This window comes from Grus americana, chromosome 9, assembly GCF_028858705.1.
Source record: "Grus americana isolate bGruAme1 chromosome 9, bGruAme1.mat, whole genome shotgun sequence".
NCBI lineage: Eukaryota > Metazoa > Chordata > Aves > Gruiformes > Gruidae > Grus > Grus americana.
Window position 1 is genome coordinate 26,740,506 of NC_072860.1, and position 20,075 is coordinate 26,760,580.

Genomic DNA, 20,075 nt, shown 5'->3' on the forward strand with positions numbered 1-20,075 from the left:
TTAGCCAGCCCCTCCGCTAGGATGAATTTGCCCCCGAGGACAAAAGAATTAAAATGTAAAAAGCTGGTGTGCGCGACCTACGCGTCTGCCGCCAGCTACGGCCGGGCAGCCTTAGGAAGGGGACGGCCGAGCTGTTTCAGCATTAAATCGAATCAAGGAGGGATGGAGACAGACCTATTCGTCCCCAGCACGCGCAGAGGAGGACACAACCAGCGCTCAGCTGATGAACGCGGGGAGCCCGGCCCAAAGGCAGAGAGGTGAGTAATTACCATATATAATACATTTAATATGCTGCTTAGATTTTTAACATAGAATTTTTTTTATTTCTGACATCGGTGAGTCATTTAAATATTTAGCCCAGACAATAAAATATAAAAAAAAGAAAAAAAACAACCCCAAAAACATCTACGGTATGTGCCTGCTGATTCTAACAATAGTCACAATAGTAGGGCCCAGTGAATGTTATTATATAAGAATCTCTTAAGTCCATGTCATACATACATTATGAACTTACAAATAAATAACTCTACGAAAATCTTGTCTTCTCTCCATAATTTCATGTGATCGGCAAAAAAAAAAAAAAAAAAAAAAAAAAAAGGCTCTTTCTGGTGATGACAAATTAGGAATTGCACATTTAGTTCGAGGAATACATTACTGGTGCATCACCAAAGTCAACCACTAGGCAACAAAAGACGTATCATATGAAACAATTTTTTTAATTTTTATTTTACATATTTATACATAAAACTTTCAAGGTAACTCTCTGAATCCAACCGAATGTTAATAGCACATCTAAAAATGAATGTCAGGTAGTCAACATTCACAAAATGTTGAAAACTGATTAAAATATACATATTACTGAAAGCTACAACTTCACTACGAGGCAGGCATGTATTTTTTTTTTTGACTTGTATAGCACCGTCAAGTACAGTTTCTTTATTTTAAAACTACAGTGAAGAATAAAAAAGTAGTCAATGGTAAAATATCATTCAACCGAAAATCTCTAAACAAACAAAAATAAAGTTAAACTACCCTCTCTTCTCACCCATGATTTATAATGTTATAAGTACTGTACATTTTTTGTAATAATATTATTAAAATGCCTGATATTTAGTGGCACGAGTAAAAAAATTAAAATAAATTAAGAAGCGGAGGCCAATCACCGGACATAAAGCTTCAGACATGGTCAATGACTAACACTGGGTTTTCTTGTGCGCCACCGTGGACATCAGCGCTTGGACACACACAGAAGCAAAATGAAGTCTCGCTCGAGCTCTGCTCCCGGGGCTCCGGGGTTCATTTTGCCGGCATCTTCTCCGCCATGTGCTTCTGCTGACTTTCGGCATGTCTGGGGGGAGGGAAGAAGCTGCGTTAGTCGCCGCGCCGAGGAGAGGAGGAAAGCCAAACCGCACGCGGGGCTGTGCTCCAAGCCAGCATCCGCCCCGCGCTGGCGACGACCCAATAATAACGTTTCCCCGAGGGGGAAAAAAAAAAAAAACAAAACCAAGCGCTGAGCAAGGGATGTCTGGTGTCTGCCCGGGCTCCTTCCCGGCGAGAGGAGAGTGGGGCGGTGGCGGAGGGGAGAGGAAACCCTTCTCCGGAGCGGTTCTGGGTCAGCTGGGCTGGCTTCCCCCCCGCCTGCAGGGATGGCCGGGGCGTTCGCCCCCGAACAACGCCGAGGTGTGGAGAGCCGGTGCCTCCCACCGCACACCAAAGCCCCCACCGTCCCGACCAGCTTCCAAATAAATGACATTTACTAAACGGCCGTTACTCGCATCCGGGAAGCAAAGCATTTCCCGAAGCGCAGGATGACAAACAGATCGATGCGAGGCGGCGTTGGTGTTTGGCTGCTGACCCGGGTCCGTCCCCCTCCCAAATCTTCCCCCTTTCATCACTTGCTCTTCGTTAAGGGAAGCAGTGACGGTGTCTCGCAAGACGCAGAAGTGACAACCTGCCTGCTTGTCCCTGGGGCCGCCGTCCCCCGGGCAGCACAAGAGCTGCTCCCCAAATCCCTCATGGCCACCCCAGCTGGCGGAAACTTTTTCCAGGCAAATCTCAACCAGCTGCTCTGCAGCACCACGATGTTTTAAAATAGAAACAAATTTAGGCTGTATTTTTTGCAAGCTTAATGCTTCAGTTCTGAAACTGCAGCTTCATGCACTGACAATAACCAGTATCATCTCTGTCAGGTTTTTTTTCCCCCCAAAAAAAGCTTTCAATACTTCTTAATGTTTCTGCAGCGCATCACTAGTTATCTCAAAGGAAAATGCCTCTTTAAACCTTGCTGCCTGGGAGATGGAGTCCTTCAGCAAACAATACCTATATTCTGCAAGGCTTTCCGGTTCATCGGCTACTGAATATTAATATTGAAGAGGATTCAGAAAGTCTCCTGTCAGTCAAGTCCTCCTGACGGCGGAGGCTGGCGAGAGGGGTGGGGTGACACGGTTGCTGCTTGTATTTCCCCAGCCAGGGTTTGCAGCAGCACTCCTTCCCAGGCTTTCAGCAGCCTTCGCAAAGGGAAACACCGATTCAAGAGCACGCACCAACACCTGCGTTGGGGGAGTTCCTGAAAGCTGCTGAAAAGCTCCAGAACCCGAGTGCCTCCATTTCTCGTGTCGGAGGAGCGGGCAGCGTCCCGCCCAGCCCTGCTCCCCTCCTCACACATTTCGTGGCAGAGAAACACGTCCCTTACAGCCAGCAGCGTTACCTTCTACCTACCTTGGATGGCAAAAGCTTTAGTACCGAAATTCTGCTAAAAGAAAACCCCTACACGCTGCCGACGGCGAGCTGGGACCTGCGAGAAGAGAGAAATACCCCGAGGAGCCTCCTTCACCTGGTCAGGTCCTCGATGTCCACCAGCATCGCGTCCTGCTCCGTGTGCAGCTCGTCCCGAATGAGCAGCAGCTGAACCAGCTCCTCGTTCAAGCCTGGTGCCGGGGAGAAAGGGGGTGAGTGCGTGATGTCCCGGGGAACCCCAGTTTGGGACCCATACATCATCCTTCCCCACCACGTAACATGGAAGCTGGTGTGGAGAACCAGGAGGGACCTCCCTGGAGGGTGCATGTCTTCTAGGATAAACCGTAACCCCCTTGTCACTGCACACAGTTTCTCTCTTGAAACAGCTCACTGCAGCAGCAAAAATAAAGTTGAATTTCTCAGCGCTCAGAGTCCCGCTGGTTCAGCTTGCGCTCGCTCGTGGGCAATAAGAGCAAGAAAGAGGCTGCAGCAAGCGGCCGAGCCGCTCGCCCGGGCAGCCTCGGGTTTAGGGGTGCAACTCCCCGCGGCCAGGCACAACACGCTGCACACCCACCCTGGTCTGGGGTCACTGTCCGAGCCGGCCCCTCTGCTCCAGGGGGATAGTCCTGACCTTGGATTCCTGCTCGGGGTTGTGTCAAAGAGCGGGGAGGAAGAAGACGACGACCAGAAGGACCATGCGAAGCACTGACCTGCTCCCCGGCAGGCTGCACCCGCCCGTCTCACCGCCAGAGCCGGCGTTCAGCCACGCTGCTTTAACGCCCCCTCGGCTTGGGAAGCGAGCTTGGCGTTAATGACACTAACACTTACGCTTGGGTGCTTTCTGAAGTGAAGGCTAATTAATGCAGTTGGGTTTTTTTTGGGTTTTTTTTTTTTTTTTTGGCCTTTGCAGCACAAAATAACAAATCGCAACTCAACGGTGCAGCTCTGCACCCTCGGCGGGGCTGCTTCCAGAAGGGATGCCGCTTAACCGACGCGAGCAGGGAAGGAGCAGCACAGCAGCTCCCAACCAACCTTTATTTTTTTTTGGCCTACAGCCACCAGAGAGGTCTACTCCCAAAACTGTTAATTAATTAATTAATTGGAAGACGGGGAGAAAAAAAAAAACCCCTGCATCTTTTGGGGAGAGCAAAGACAGATGAGGCGGTGGGGCACTGTCCCGGCAGGCAAATGCGAGGACCCATCAAACGTCTCGAAGCGCTCTAAGAGTGGATTTACCCCGGGATGTCTGTTAAACTGGAGGGTTTCTCCACGTATGGATGGCTTTGATGCCATGGCGTAGCGTCACGTGAAGACGCAGCCATAAAGCCACGAACGGCGGGTGCTTCCAGGACAGGCAGATTTCCCAAGACTCTTTTTACCCGACCAGGTTTTGAGTTACAAGTGGGGTGTTAGGTGCTGGCACAATGCTACAAACCCCCTCTCTGACGGAGCCAAGCGAGCGCTTTAGGAGAAACTGAAAAAAGGAAAGAAAAAGGCTGAAGCACTCAAATCTGGAGAGAATTCCATCTCATCTTCTGTGGCGTGCCTCTTCCACATAGTCATGTTATTACACAGTTATCAACATGTTATTACACATATCAACATGTGTATCCTGGAGAACTGCTCTAAATTAAGCGGGACACACCAAAGAATAATTAAACCAGTATCACTTACTTTCTATCTGTGAGTGGAGATCATTGACTATCACTTGTAGCTGCCCGATAGTCATGTCTCTTAGATCAGTGGGTTTTAAACTTCTCTTCATCAGGCATTCACTTATATGAGGCATATGTGGCAGCTGAAAAGAAATTTTCGATTTTTTACTGTTTCCTTCAAACTATTTGTATTTCTGAACAGCGGCAGTTTACATTGCTGGCATCCCCCTCTCACAAGCACGTATCAACGACTCCACCAGGATTACCAAATTGAGCCGAAACACCCATACAACGTTTGACCCAAGCCTGCAAACCCACCAGCACCAGCAATATAGGGGCGTAAAGGGAGGTGAGGGCTACGGCGAGCGGCGTCGTACCAAGGCAGGAGCGCTCCAGGATGGGATGGGATGGGATGGGACGAGCAGATTGCAACTTGGAGGATGAGCAGCATCACGCCAACCTCAAGAACTAACAACCTTCACGCTTCAGCATCTCATTCCCTGCATCCATCCTGCTCCCGCAACGCCCCGATAAGACGACCCATGCCGACCCTTCGGCTCCCGACAGCTGGTCCCTGTCTCCACTGCTCCTCTGCACATCTACAAGCACCATGAGCGTGTCTTGACACGCAAAAGCAAACAGCAGAAGGGCTGTTGTTACCCCCACGCCCCGTCCCACAGACCCCACTTACAAGATCCGCTACCGGCGATTTCTTCCTGTTCTGCTTTTCCACCTCGACCTGCATTTTGGCCATAGGCTTCGCCATAGCCAAGGCCATTTTGGCTTCAGCTTGGAGTTTCTTTTGCCTGGTGAGGAAATCCATGTCATCGAGGGACTCCGACTCTTCCTCCGTCGTGTCTCTGTCGGAGTAGGACGAGCTCTGCTTGCTCTAGGGAAGCAGACATGCAGCCGTTACAGCCCCGTCGCCCCAACCGTGCCACAGCAAAGAAGTTTGCTGTCACTTTAACATATTTTTGTGCCCTCACAAGTGGTATCATTTCTACAGAAATGGCGAAGAGCACAGATTTTTTAAATTTTATTGTAATCCACAGGATTATCTTTAAAAATCAGAGTAATTCCCAGATAGGCCCCCTTGACTATTCATAGCAACCTGAGCGCTTTAAACGGGAAGAGGAGCCAAGCACATCAGTAGGAGTTGAAGGGACAGACTGGTTAAGCTGGAGGAAAACATCTGGGGCCGCGGTGTTATATTGACAAAGGAAAAGAGAGGAGAGGAAAGCTGGTGGAGGCTGATACCACTGCGTATCCATTAATGCCCTGATAATTATCAGAGCCAAAAAGAAAGGGAGGAAGGAAGGAGGAAGGAACACCTTCACCTGGAGGCATCTGCTCTACAGCGGCTCTGTGCCAGCCAGAGGCAATGTGCCATCTGCCCCTCGGCACCTTGCATCTCTCTTTCTGATGCCTGAAGATGCTGCTCTGGGGTTTAGCGTTGCTCTTTTAATAGGACCAGCTCTTTATCAGCTTCCATTGTCCCCTACGGTTTCCCTGCTTGGAGCCTCTGTGGGATGGCTTCTCAGACCTACCATGGGCGACAACGGTGTGTCCAGGCTGGTTTCTGTCTTGCTGTCGTCGGCATCGCTGTCCTTGTCGCTGCCGCTGTCGTTCACGAAGCAAATCTGCAGGTTCATCCCACTTTGTAATCTGCGGGGGGAAAGGCAGAGGTGGGTGACGCCGTGGCCCCCTCGCGCCGGCACCGCCACCGGCAACCCGTGGCTATCCCTGCCGTGCCGATGGGGTGTGCCAGCAAAGAGCTGGAGCACCGTCAGCAGCGAGTCATTTGCGTTTTGAAAGGATGCTGTTGTCCTTATCTTGTATTGGCTACAGGAAAATATAAACTTTTTCACTTTTTTTTTTTCAAGAAGATGGTCATCCCCCACCCAAAAGCTGAGCCAGGACCACCAGCCCGCGGCGGCAGGGCACGGGCAAGCTCCCGCCGCTGCCCAGCGCTGCCATTTCTGGGCAAGCTCCCGCCGCTGCCCAGCGCTGCCATTTCTGAGCGGCAGTTTGACGTGGGACTGGAAACTCAGCAGCTGGGTGATGGTAATGCTTCTACCACCATCTACTGATGAACTTCAGAATTGCCACGATGCTGCAGGGCTTTCGTCATCACGGGTTATATATTAGGTATTATAATAATAATAATATAATTATTATTATATGAAATAATGTGTTAGTGATTGAAACAATTCATTCTTTACCGTGAGGGTGGTGAGGCCCTGGCACAGGTTGTCCAGAGAAGCTGTGGAGGCCCCATCCCTGGCAGTGTTCAAGGCCAGGTTGGATGGGGCTTTGGGCAACCTGGGCTGGTGGAGGGTGTCCCTGCCCATGGCAGGGGGGTTGGAACTAAATGATCTTTGAGGTCCCTTCCAACCCAAACCATTCTAGGATTCTATGATTCAGAAGGGCAATAAGCCTGTTTGTGGCCAAGAGGCACTACTGTACCGCAAGAGATGGTGATTGTGTTTTCTGGACCCTCCACACCCGATCTGGACAGGTTAAAAACTCCCAAATTCACCTCCCCAGGAATAATTTTCTCCGGACGCAGTGTATCAGGGCTGGGGCACCCCAGCACAAGCTGAGAGAGGGAAAAGCACTTCTACAGCTGAGAGCATCCCAGTTTTGGCTGAAATAATAGTTATCCCCCAAAGCCACTGCAGAGCACGTCATCAGGCAGGTAACGCACGTTTCACCGGTGCTGGCTGATGGCCCCAGAAGAACGTGGCACACCAAGCTCCAGGTGGACCCCACGGCTCCCTCTGCTCAGGCCAGCCTCCGAGAGCAAACAAGGGAATGGATTTTTTGGACAAAAGGGCGTCTGTGCAAGCCACCACTGATGGTCACATTGCAGAGCAGCTCTGCAGCCACCAGCCAAACCCACGCGCCCCAGGCCCTCCAGGACAATTCGCCCACCTGACTCCAGGGTCAGGCCTATTTGCCTCCTACAAAACCTGCTCAGTCTTTGCTCATCTTCCAAATTCATTAAAAATTATCCTCAGAAACTAGAGATTTCTGGGGTCAACTCTATCAGCCTTCTCAGTGCATCATACTCCGTCACTGCTTGCTGAAGGTGGGGCAAGCCCCCCCGACACGTTCTGCTGCCTGTTATTCCTCATTCCCAATGAGGAGACTTATATCGATACTTACGCACAGCAGACTCTTATTTTCCATTTATTTTAGTGGAATTTCTTAGTCACTATTACCATAAAATAGATAGCATTAATAATTGAAATTGTTTACGCTGAGGGTGGTGAAACACTGGCACAGGTTGCCCAGAGAGGTGGTAGACGCCCCATCCCTGGAAACATTCGAGGTCAGGTTGGATGGGGCTCTGAGCAACCTGCTCGAGTTGAAGATGTCCCTGCTCATTGCAGGGGGATGTTGGACTAGATGACCTTGAAAGGTCCCTTCCAACCCAAACCGTTCTGTGATTCTGTTCTATAATTCTGCATAAGCTCTAAGCCGCGGTGGACAGACACGGGTACCCAGGCTGGGGAGCAGGATGCACCCTCGGCACGGCTTAAAATTGCATCGCACAGAAAAGGCAGCGCAAGCGCGGGGCTGCGACTCACGCGCTTTTTGAGAGCATCACCCCAGTGCCTGAAGCCCAGCAATTTATGCCCTTTTATTTCATATGCAAGCAGAGTTTTCTCTCATATGCAAGCACAAAAATGAGAGCAACGGTCCTGCAAAGGTTCCTGTAGGTCCTCTAACAGGCAGCGTGCAGTACTAATGCTTTGCCCGGACTATGAATATTAACGAAACGCCAAAGCGTTCAGGTACAGCTGGTAATTTCTCGTGGCGCAGCTGCCAAACCCTGCCGCGCAGCGTTAATTAGACCCGCGCTATAATTACAAGATAGCGGCTCCTGGTTTAGCTGTAACTACACAGAGCAAAACTGTTTTCCCTTTCAAATGACTTGCAGTTCAATTTAATTTCACAATTGTACCTCTCTGGTGTAATAAAAGTATTCCTCCTGGTTTCATGCCTCTCTAAGACTTTTTTCTTCTCCCACACCATGGCAACAGGTAGATCTTCACTCCCCACGTGGGAGGCGTTCGATGCTTTCCAAGTGCCATGGGTTACTCCCAGCAGCTGCCTATATAAACAAGCCCTTCTGGAGTATATTTGATGTAGAAATTTTAAAAATCAGGGTAAGCGAGGTGTCCGTGCTACGCAACGTCCCAGCCCCAGGGATGGAGCCGCGTCCAGCGAGCAGAGCCTGCGCGGAGCGCGCGGATGCAGAGAGCCGCGCTGAAGCTCGTTGTTCTCATTCTCAGTGCTTTCTGTGTGCGAGATTAATTGCAGCCCTGACTGCTCTCCCCTGCCCTGCTGTCACCAGGGCTAGCTATGAGCATCAGATCTGCTGCCACCTCCTGAGCCACCAAAGGAAGACATATTTTCACAAACTGGTGGTTTTTCACCAACCATCACCACGCTGCCTGACCCAGGACTGGCGGGACCTTGGGACCATCCTTGAGCCCTCCCCTGCTTCCGACATGCCCGGCTGGCGTTAAATCAGGCATTCAGACATCAAAATTCTCAGTATTTTGCAACTCAACGTAAAGAACTCTTTGGAAAACAAAATGAATCAACTATTTTCATGACAATAACTCCAGTTGTGCACTCGTGATCCTTTCCCCACCGTTCTTGGTCTGCCCAATCCAAAGGCAATGCTCAGTTCAGGACACAGATCCTGAGTGAAAACCTGAAGGAAACCGAACTCAGGAAAATTCAGCTCATTTGCTTTATCCTCTGAGCATCTAAACGTCGATTCTATCCAGTTTTAACCCGATGCTGTAGCATATCACCTACAATTATTTACCTAACAGACACCAATTGCGTTTGGAGCATAAGATGTTGTTCTAAAGCAAGGAAAATTCAAGAATATGGCTGCAAGTAAAAACCGAGGGATCCTCTGAAGGGAAGGGTCTCAGGATGTCCCACTGGAGGCATCTCACACTTGTCAGCCTCCAGAGAGGATCTGGGCTGCGAGGCCGCCTGGCTTACCGGGAGGAGAGGCTCGGCTTGCCGCTCTTGCTGCAGCTGGTGTAAAGTCCCGGGCCATCGTCGAAGAAACTGCCCAGAGCCAACTTCTGCCTGATGGACTCCCGCTCATTCTTCTGGGCCTGAAAGGGAAGGGCAACGAGAAAGGATGAAGCTGCCGGTCACGCTAGTGCGCAGGAAGCAGCGTTGCCCCACCGTGACGCTCATGATGCCCAGCACCCCCCAAACTCTCTCCCATGCTTGGGTGGACCACATAGCCCATCCCAACAGGGATGCCCATCCGCACATAGCCCATCCCAACAGGGATGCCCATCTGCACATAGCCCATCCCAACAGGGATGCCCATCTGCACATAGCCCATCCCAACAGGGATGCCCATCCGCACATAGCCCATCCCAACAGGGATGCCCATCCGCACATAGCCCATCCCAACAGGGATGCCCATCCGCACATAGCCCATCCCAACAGGGATGCCCATCCGCACATAGCCCATCCCAACAGGGATGCCCATCCGCACATAGCCCATCCCAACAGGGATGCCCATCCGCACATAGCCCATCCGCGTCTCGCTCTCCACACATTGATAGAGACACGACTACACACACCCACCTCTGCTAGATACCCAATATACCCAGCTGTACCCATATTCATACACGGCCACGGAGGCCACGCTTGCACCGTTAGCGTCTTCTGCTTCCCTGAGCGGTCTCCAAAACTACACGATCCTTCTGCCAACGTCCTTAGAGATGCAGTTTTTACCATTGCCATCAAGTGATCCACAGTTTTTAAAATGTATTTTTATATATATGTATGTTTTTCTGAATAAGGGCGAGCTACAAAGTGATTTGAAATTGATCACCGATCAACGATTACGGAGGTGACTGTGTAATCAACGGGCAATAAAGGAAAATCACAGATCTGGATTCAAAATTAGTACCAGTTCTATCCTGCTGTCCGTCACTAATGGCTTATGTGCCAACGCTGACGACAAATTCATACAAGATATCAAGTTATTGACAGAAGGAACATTTTGAAGCCCTCGAACATTTAATTTTAAAATAACACATAATACCCGATCAAGAATACGCAACAAAAGAAAACATAGCAGGCAAGCATGGGCTGCTTCCGTGTTGTTAATACAACTGTGCTTCCCATATTTTACCTAACTAAAAACAAAGCACCTTTTATGATACAAGGAAGTGAGATATAACAAAATGTAAATTTTTAACTTAGAATAGTCGATAATTTAATTCCAACTCCATCGCTGACAACATACGTTACATTATCAGACTGCCCATTATATTGTCAAATGCTTACCAAAATACACACTTCATCTGGAACCTAACTTCTTTTATTTAAAATATTTTAAATATGAAAAATAACCCCCACGGCATCAAGCGGTATTGAGTTTTTGGGTTCAGCTCCTGGTTTCCCAAGTTTGACCCAGACCACCCAGCTATGTTTTTCCACTTTGTTTTTTCAGGTTTCAGTAATCGATGCCTCAATCGCACAGAGGCAGTTAGATTTAGAAGAAAAAATAGCCGGCCCTGCCAACGAAGGCAGCACAGTGAGAAAAATAAGAGAACTTTTTTTTAATGGACTGAAAGCAGAGACAGGGATGTCCACGCGGGTTCCTCGTGCTGCCCATCTTCCGATGCACGCGGGTGTCTGCCCCGCAACTGCCAGCCGCATCCCTCGGCGCACCGATACTTCATGAAGTCACGGATATTTATCCTCCCCCTTTTTCCAACTCTGATGATGCTCTCCCACATCTTCCTGCCTACTTCTGATTCTCCTCGTGTTCCTACAGAAATCAGGAGCCCAAAGCGCATCCCCACCTCCTCCTGCCCAGCCGGGACGGCACATCCCACCCTCCACGCCAGCTGGGACCGCTGCCTCCCTCAGCAGCACACCCACCTACTCCGCGTGTGCTGAAAACTACCCTTCTTTCCATTAAAATACCCATAAATACAAGCACGCTTTCACATATTTACCCCTTTCGGATGGGGCTGTCTCTCCAGATCTTTTTAAATTTTGGTCCATTTCCCACCGAGACGGCAACTGCTCCCAGTTTGACATCTGTACATTTAATCAATGCGCAATTTGTTTTCTCCACCAGGTCATTACTGAGGATGCTAAATAACACCGCTCCCAGGACTGAGCTCCGAATAGCCCATTTTATAAACCAGACACAGGCTAATGACCATAAAGAACTCAAGAGTCCTATTTGTTATTATAACATAGGGAACGGTTACTAAGAAATAGAATATACCTAAGGGAACTGGACTTTAGGCTTTAGATAAATTACCCAACAGCTGCATTATACATCCCGAGTTGGGTATTGAAAACTACAAATTGAGAAGGAAAATTGCAAGTGGGTTTTTTGACTATCAAATATACTTACTTGGTATATAAAAAATAATGGATCAAATACTCAAAATGCAAAGGTATGCAAGAAAAATATAAACCCGTACTATTTAAATATGTTATTTTGACACCGAATCAAAAAATATATGTATTTCTGAAAGAGGGGGCTGCTGTAGAGCTGAAGTCTGGTTCAGACAATTATTTTAAACAAAAGGCTGCTTTTTATTTTTAAGGCAAACCAGTTTGGGGCGAATGTTTTCCTTGTTACTGTTGACCTTCCAATTCGGAAGCTCAGTAGCTACCTTTGTTTAAGTACCCGAATAAAAACACAATGTCAGATTACAGCCCTGACTGCCTACATGTAAAACACTTTACACAACCCTTCCAGGAAAGGAAAATTGCCAGGAGAGGTTCAGACTTTCCCCGCGGCGGACTCAGCAGGCGCAGACGCTGTTTCCCCAGCCCATCGCTCGCTGCACTTACTGCTCTTTACAAACCTATCGCAATCTCCTCGCCGGTGTTTGCAGATTCTACACAACCATTTGTGCTCTTAACCACCCGTCCCCAACACGCTGTGGCATCCTGACACCAAAACCTCCCCCCATTTTTGGTTGAAAGCCTGAATTTAGCCAACACGCGCCTTCTTCCCACACAACCCCATCCCTGGGGGCACACGGAGGTACCGCCGATGCCGCAGCCCGTCCTGGACCGACCTGATGCAGGATGGAGAGCAGATGCCCATGGCAGCGCTGCGGGCACAAGATCTCTGCAGTTTTTTGGGAAAATCAAGCAAAGTCCATATCGTGTCCGTACGTGTCCATATCGTATCCATATATCACTTAAGAAGTTGTAGCTGGACTGGTTTTTTAGCACCTACCCCACCACACTATTTAGAATGCAGGCACCTGTACCAGCAGCCTTTACTCGTTACAGACATCACCCGAAAGAGCACGTAAAATCGCACATGGAAGATTTATTTGGCTTTGCGGCGTAGCAGTGATTTGCCAGGCTCCGTGCCGTGCCCCGAGACCCCCCCCACCTCGGGTAGAACAGCCAGCTCCGAATCAGTGGCGATGGCACCTCTGGAGTTGTATCGATGGGTACCAAACCCGGACCGAATACCGGGTGTGCTTTGCTACGGCGCTGCCTGTTTGGAGAGGGAAGAGTCTAATTACACAGCGAATTACAGATTAACGGGTGCCAGCAGCACTTTGGTGGGACCCCATCCCAGCCGGGCAGTGCCACTGCTGGGTGATGCGAGGGGTTAAAACGAAGCGAGGCGGAGGAGGCTGGATGCCAGGGCCATCCACCGGCACCAAACAGGGTGCAGAGCCCATGCCTGGCCCCGGCCGGGACACGGCCAGACCACCGAAGCTATTTTTGCCAGGGTCTGTCATTACCAGCCATGGACAATTACTATATTTAAATTTCCAGACCCATAGGCAGCACCTTATTTTATCGCCGTAAAGCACAAGGGCTATTATTAGGTTCGCAAACAGAAATTGTAACCACAGAGCATTGGTTTTTATCTCCTTTTTCTTCACGGCAGATTTGCTGGTGAACGCAAAACCACGTCAGACTTGCATACATCTTGAGCCACATGGCAGGTGGCTTTAAAACCCAGGGGTCTCGTGGTACGAGAACGCATTTGGAAACAGCTCTTTACATTTTCTTTATCGTAAAGTGCTATGGAAACGCAGAGGGAGGAAGGTTTGCTGCCCCGTGCCAGCACGTTAAACACAGCCGAGTGCTTCCCTGCCCTGGCACCCGAAACCCAGCGCCCTGGGAGGGTGTTGGGCAGCGTTTCGGCGGGTCCCCCTCCTGCCAAGAGGGCGACCGTTGGCAGACAAAAGGCTCCTTTTTGTCCCTTACCTTTTTATAACTCCCCTCCCTGGCCGGCGCGGCTGCTTTCCTGATGACGTCACCCATACCATCACCCTCCTGACTCATCTCCTTCACTCCCGGGTCCTCACGTGGCCGGCGAAACGCTCCCACCGGGGCATCTCAGTCCTTCCTCTGCTCTTCGGTCGGCACCATGGGATGAAGTGCTCGGCCCCGGAGCCAAGACCTGCGGCAGCCCACCGTCCCCGGGGCGGGATGCTTCCCCGGCCCCTCTCGCCTCCCGGCCACTCCGGAGCACCTTGCTTTTCCCTAATAAAGTCAACGGCAGCGCCGGAGCCCCGGCCAGCTGATGAGAGGGAGGCGAGGGCTGCGTGGGCCAGGGAAGCCGCGTCCTCCTCCAGCCACTGCCAGCGCCGGATAAAAATAGCCCGGAGCCCTCACCGGCTACACAAGGGCAGGAAAAAACCCGGTGTCTGATGTCAAAATCCAAGCCCAGCGGCATAGTCACAGCTAGAGGGGGCAGGAGGAAGGGAAGGGGCTTTCTCCCGGGGATTTTGCTGTGGAAGTTATCCCAATGAAATCCCAGAGGTCGGAGGAGCTGCCTGCGGCCGGGGCAGTGAACCTGGGCAGAGCCGGAGCGGTGCTCAGCCCTCGCCCAGCCGCTCGAGGATGGGCAGTCACAGCAACGTCGGCCACAAGATGAAGGGGTTTTTCCCCTCTTTACACAAAAAAAACCCAGAAAGGACCCCCAGGAGCTATTTCTTGGCTAAAGCAGCTTTTTCAGGTGCAAAAAGAAGTTTCTAGGAATTAACCGACAGAGCTCAAAAAGACGTCCGGCCCTAACCTGCCACCCCTCTCGTGGGCTTGCAGAGCCCGGTGACCACCGCACCGCCTGGTCCCTGCTCAGGGGTGGCCGAGCACCCCAGCCCTGGCTCCCGGGCGGCTCTGCAGCCCCCAGACCCGCACCGCTTGCAGCTCCAGCTCGTGCCTCCGAGCAGCCCCGTCCGGAGAATCAGGCTTCACGACACAAATCCTGCTCAGTCCTTGCCGAGGTCCCAGCCGCGTCGCGCCCATCACGGTGTGCAATGTTTGCTGTGGGTCAGCCGTGGGTGGGCAGCGAGAGGCAGAGCTCACGCGCTCGGGGCGGGCATTTCTGGAGGGAATCCTTACAAAGGTGGAATTTATGCCACAATTTCTCACCGATCCTCAAAACGTGGCACAACAGCAACAAAAGTACTGATTTCTGGTGCAAGACAACTACGCTGCATGCTAGATGAATAATTTTAATAGCCCTACAAAGTTTGCATGTTTAAATGATATACCCAAGTCATGCTGCCATCATTTCACCCAAAATGTACATTCCAGTTAGACCACCGGCTCTAACAACATACGAATTCTGCATCGTGGCACTACATCACTCTGAAGTTTCAGGAAAAAACAGTAATAACAAACAGGATTGTTTAATTCCATTCTTGTCCCAGGACAATACTTTGTAGCTATAATTCCCAAATGGAACGAAGTTGTTCTCTGGATATTTAATTATTTTTAGTTCCCCTTCACCGCTGACTCATTGTGTCCTTTCCTGCCGTTGCTAAATTAACTTCCTCTCCCGGCTGTGGGGATGGATCCTGACACAATAAATCTGAAAAAAAAAAATAAAAAAATCCCACAGCCCAAGAGGAAGGATGTGGTGGCCAGGAGCACTGGGCTGGGACCGGGGGTGGGGCTGAGCCTGCAATCTGCCACACACTTCCCCTCCGATTCGGGACATTGCCTCATCACCCTGCCCTCGCCCACGGGAGGGGGATGTCCCCACACCTCCTGCCTGAGACAGTGAGCGAGCCCCAGCCCCGTCCCGCTGTGCCCGTGGTACCAAGCGCGCGGCGGGGGGATGCTGCGCGAACGCACGCTACGTGCAAACCCCTCTTCTGCAAACTGACATCGACGTCACCCCTAAGGGCAGGGAGCAATATAGCCTACCAAAAACATATTTAGCGCTTTTTACCCACATTTTTAAAAAAGTTTTATTCCCCGCTGCAGCTTTCAGGCCAGCTGACCTCTGCCCTGTCCCCTCTGAGCCGGGATGCTCCAGGACCTGCCTCGCAGAGGGGCATCCCCAGAGCCGGTCTCGGTCTCCAGTGCAACCCTCGCTTCCAGCGGCCGCCTCGTGCGAGGCACCAGGAGAAAAACAGACCTGGTTAAGAAGCACGGCTGGGAGCCCCTGCACCCCTGTAACCGTTGCGGGAGGCATATTTGGGTGCCCTCCTCGGTGGCCAGTACCAGACCCAACCCCCCAGTAGCAGTGAAAAGGCCAGTTTGAACTCTGGGTATCAAAGACACAAGCCAAATTAATTTTGTGGTCGTCTCAGCACGGGGACCAAACCCTTCGGTGTTCAGCCCCTTCCCCGCCTGATGCAGACGGGCAGCGCGGGCAGACGGGCAGCGCCGCTGCCTGCCCCGGGCTGCCCAACAAACACCCACCACTGTCCCTCTGGCAACCGGTCTGTGCTTGGAACACCCCCCCCCCCCCCCATCTATTGTGCGTAGAGGCTTTAAACAAACACAAAAGCAATGACGGCGGCTACGCTGTCAGGTACGCTCCATGTTGGCATCGGTAGCCAAGGACTCCTTGGCTACTGATCGCATTAGTAGGAAACCGGCCTCCGTGGCCACAGCCGCTGCTGCGGCTCCTCCGGCAGCCCACGGCAATGCTGGCATGGGGGAGAGGCGGCCGCGGCCACCTCAGCCTGCTGTGCTTTTTATAGCGTGAAGGGAAAGCTCAGAACGGGCGTATCTGGAGCAGGTCGGCTGGGGGGTCCCTGCGGCAGGAGCACGTGTGGCCACGGACGCAGCGCCACGGGGAACGCACCGCTCGGAGACACAGCGCTCAAGTCCTTCTTAAGCAAGGCGAGGAAATAGGACACATCAAGTTTTATGTGCTTTAAACACGCGCTGAGTGCCTATGGACAAGCAAGCAGCTAAATTTAACTGTACTGTGCATATAACGCTCGCTTGAGTCCATGAAAAACTCCCTCAATGCTGTTGGGGCATAGTCCATTGGGGGAGGAAACCACACACCCCCCCCTTTCTGCTGGGGATCAGCTCCCAAACCCCACCGGTCCCCAGGTCAGCAGATCAAAGCCCTGAAGTCCCAGCAAAGCCCAGTGAAAGCACCCCGAGCACCCTCCCTGCCTAACCGGTCCTCAGGGCCACGGGGCGCTCAGGCCGGGGTATTGAGACGACTTCCAGATTCACAGAAATCTCAAGTTGCCAGAACGATTTCACAAAACATTTATTTTATTGTAAAGGTCGGAACAAATCTCTTCAGAGAGCCCCTTCACAGCACAGCACCCCTCCTCTGCGGAGCAGCTAGCACAAGGCACTTACAACAAGTCCCTGCCAGTTTAGGGATGAGATGGACCACGTCCTCCCTCTGAAGATGCTTTGGCGCACCAAGTGTTTCCACCTACCTCGCAGAGCTTTTTTTGCTTTGATCTCTGCCTAAACAAGGCCTTCAGCCTCAGCTCTCTATAACGCAGGCTCTATTTTATTTTACTGTAATCGGTTTGTGACGCAGGGTCAGCGCGCTCGGCCTCACGAACCGAGGTTCCTCTGCTGTACCACGGTGTAGCATCCCTCCAGCGCGGCCGGCACAGGCGAGAGGCCGGGCCAGCAGCTCTCCAACTCTGCCAGCGCGCCACGGTGGGTTTCGGGGCATTTGAGGTCTTCTCCAAGGCCTGTCTCTCGGGGTTATATTCTGCCATGAGAATTTGTATTCACTTTAACGAAAATGATGATGACAGTCTGGTATTTCTACATGCCACGGAAGCCTACAAAACCCTAAAGATACCAAACAAAAGAAACCTAATAAAAAAAATATATTTTTTTTTTAATGAGCATTTCATATTTGAAGCTTGTGACTTTTATGGCCCAACTTCTATGGTTTGGTGCTTGGCAAGACCCTGGGAGCGGCGGGTGCTGGCCAGCCTTGCCTGGTCCATCCCCGGGGCAGCCAGCCCGACCCGCAGCAACACCAGCACCTCCCCAAGCCCCAGCGACACCAGCACTCCCCGCTACGGGGGTCCTTCGAACAGACCTTCCTCAAGAAACTCGCACAAACCCGGCATCACCAGAGCAGCAGAGTCAAGTCTTGACCCAGACCAGGTCCCAGGAGAACACACGGGGCTGAGACGGGTGCACCACATGCCCCGACCTGCCTAAGAAATTCTTTCTAAGCAAATAAAATCTCGTTTTTCACATCAGATTTTTTTTTCTTTTTAATTTTCTTTGCATGTGTAAAGCCTGGTAACATCTCCACAGCGACCCTCCCACCAGCAGATAGCTCAGACCGTGACTGATGCCAGCGCACGGAGCCAAAACCGGTTCCCACGGGTAACTGCCTGTTTGGAGGCTCCTGCCTTAGGCAGGGGCACCGGGTGCCGGGGGGTTTCTCCGTTTTTAAAGGCGCATTAGAAATCAACCCAAGAGATGATGTAAATCTAGACACATTGCCCATTTGTACAGCAGCGGCACAGAAACACAGACAAAGCCGGCAACAGCCCCGAAGAGTCCCGTTTTGCTCCATGCAAAGGTGGACCTTTTGGGCAACGCTGAAAATACACATTTACAAAACAAACTGAAACTCTGGCTAAGGCTGCAGGCCAGTAAAGCACCGCTAATACACACGGTAGAAGAAAACCTTTATTTCTGTGTTAAGGCCTGGATTTGCATGCTGGCTCTTTATTCTGCGTGAGCTCAGGACTTCACAAAACGTTACCCAATGCGCACGAGCTGACATTTTTCTTCTCAAACTGCAGGAGAAAAACGGAGCCCTAAATAAAATGTTTGGCATAGGAAAATAAATCAGTATAAAACAGCAGAAGAGAAATAACTGAGAGAAAAATAGATGGCACGAAGGGTGGCAGCAGCCTGCGTGACTTCAGGATGCGGCCACGGGAAAGACGTCGGATGCTGGGACCTCCTGACCACAGAGGACCTGGCCTAAATTCAAAGCGATGAACCTGACTTAGCTACATCCAAAACCCCAGGAGGACCTATGGCCACCTGCATTTCAGAGCACAGCAGTGCCAGCTCATTTTTGGTGTGAAACAGGGCTTTCAAGGAAAGGCACAGCATACAACAGAAATACCCTCCTCTTCCTCGGTACCCACCTGCGCTGCGCCCGGTCCCCAGCACCCTCCCTGCTGTGGAGCTTATGTCCCAGCCACGATGTGGTCATGTCAGAGCTTTTCTGATGAATTTCTCAAAAAAACCCCACATTTTCAAGTTTTCCCCATGTGTTGGTGTGTTCCTCAATTTTGTTTATTTTAGTTTATTTAGCAGCTTCAAATAAAGGGGATGCAAGGAGGGAGGAGAGCAGCGTTAGCACTGCCACCCTGCTGCCCCCGGGCGCTCTGGGCAGCCACCAAAATCCGATCGCTGCTGGCTTCCAGTCTGATCCAAAACCCGGGATTGCCGGCCACAAAAGGATTAAAACTTGGCCTTTAGGTTAACGGGTTTGGGAGGGGGTTGGGGTTGCTCCTAATCTTTGCAGTGTCGTAGGAAGGTTTTGAAACAGATTTCATTTGAAAGACCCTTTCTCCAGACTTTTTTCTGCGATTTGCATGCTTTCTGGCTGTTTTCACTCTAATATTTATTGGTTTGGAGGAGAGGAACCAACTCATAAACAAGCCAGTAGATTAAAGCAGATAAAAGGCAGCAGCGCTGCCATCCCAGCAAGCCCAGTGCATTAACATGCAGGGATGCTGGCCAGGCCTGCGCCACAGCCGCAGCTCAGCATCGCTCGGCATCGCTCGCCCACCGCCATGGACCAGCTTCCACCCGGGAAACAATGCGCAACCTTTAACCCTTGCGTTCCTACAAGTATGCTGGGAAAACATCCGCTGCACGGAAACAATGGCACCATTTATTAAGACACTAGAGAGCAACAGGCTCTGAGCTGCAGAAAAATCAGATCCTCCAAAACGGAGGCTGAAAAAACCAGGATTTTTTTTTTTTTTTTGGATAGGAGCTAAAAATGGAAATTCATTTCCAGAAGCATTTGCTAGATTGAAAACATTCAGTGAAAAATATTTTCAACTCCTCTCTCTCTATGCATACGTATGCTTTGGTATCTTTTCCCTTCATGATATATTTTGCAATACGAGATATTTTGTTTTAAAACACAGACTGAAGTTTGAATGAAATGCAGTGGTGGAGGAAACCAAGGAGGAGCCGCTGTCCTGGGCAAAGCCCTGTCTCTCGAGGGTCCAGCTCTGCCGCCGGGAATGCCTGGTGGGGATTTTGCAAAACACACTCCGCCGCACGTACGCAAACACATCTCAGCGTCGCCGTTGCAGACGGACGGGCGTTTGTGCATTTAATAACCCGCCTGTACCACTGAGCCCTAAACATGCCATTTCCCGTGCAGGTGCACCCACCAGCACC

At 51.0% G+C, this 20,075-nt stretch overlaps 1 protein-coding gene across 4 annotated transcripts in view; it reads right to left on the reverse strand.

Moving 5' to 3' along the window:
- Positions 1-549: 549 nt before the first annotated feature.
- SCHIP1 (schwannomin interacting protein 1) overlaps positions 550-20,075 on the reverse strand; it is a 183,299-nt gene continuing 163,773 nt past the window's right edge. For 3 of the 4 annotated variants that reach the window (XM_054835280.1, XM_054835281.1, XM_054835283.1), the window contains 6 exons: positions 9,423-9,541; positions 5,939-6,056; positions 5,083-5,280; positions 4,411-4,534; positions 2,834-2,927; positions 550-1,348 (listed from right to left, as the gene is read on the reverse strand). In XM_054835280.1, coding sequence (XP_054691255.1) covers positions 1,297-1,348; positions 2,834-2,927; positions 4,411-4,534; positions 5,083-5,280; positions 5,939-6,056; positions 9,423-9,541 — 705 coding nt within the window. In that variant the 3' untranslated portion in view covers positions 550-1,296. Of the gene's footprint in view, positions 1,349-2,833; positions 2,928-4,410; positions 4,535-5,082; positions 5,281-5,938; positions 6,057-9,422; positions 9,542-13,658; positions 14,006-20,075 lie in introns of those variants that run through there. The other variant, XM_054835282.1, reaches the window with a different exon arrangement.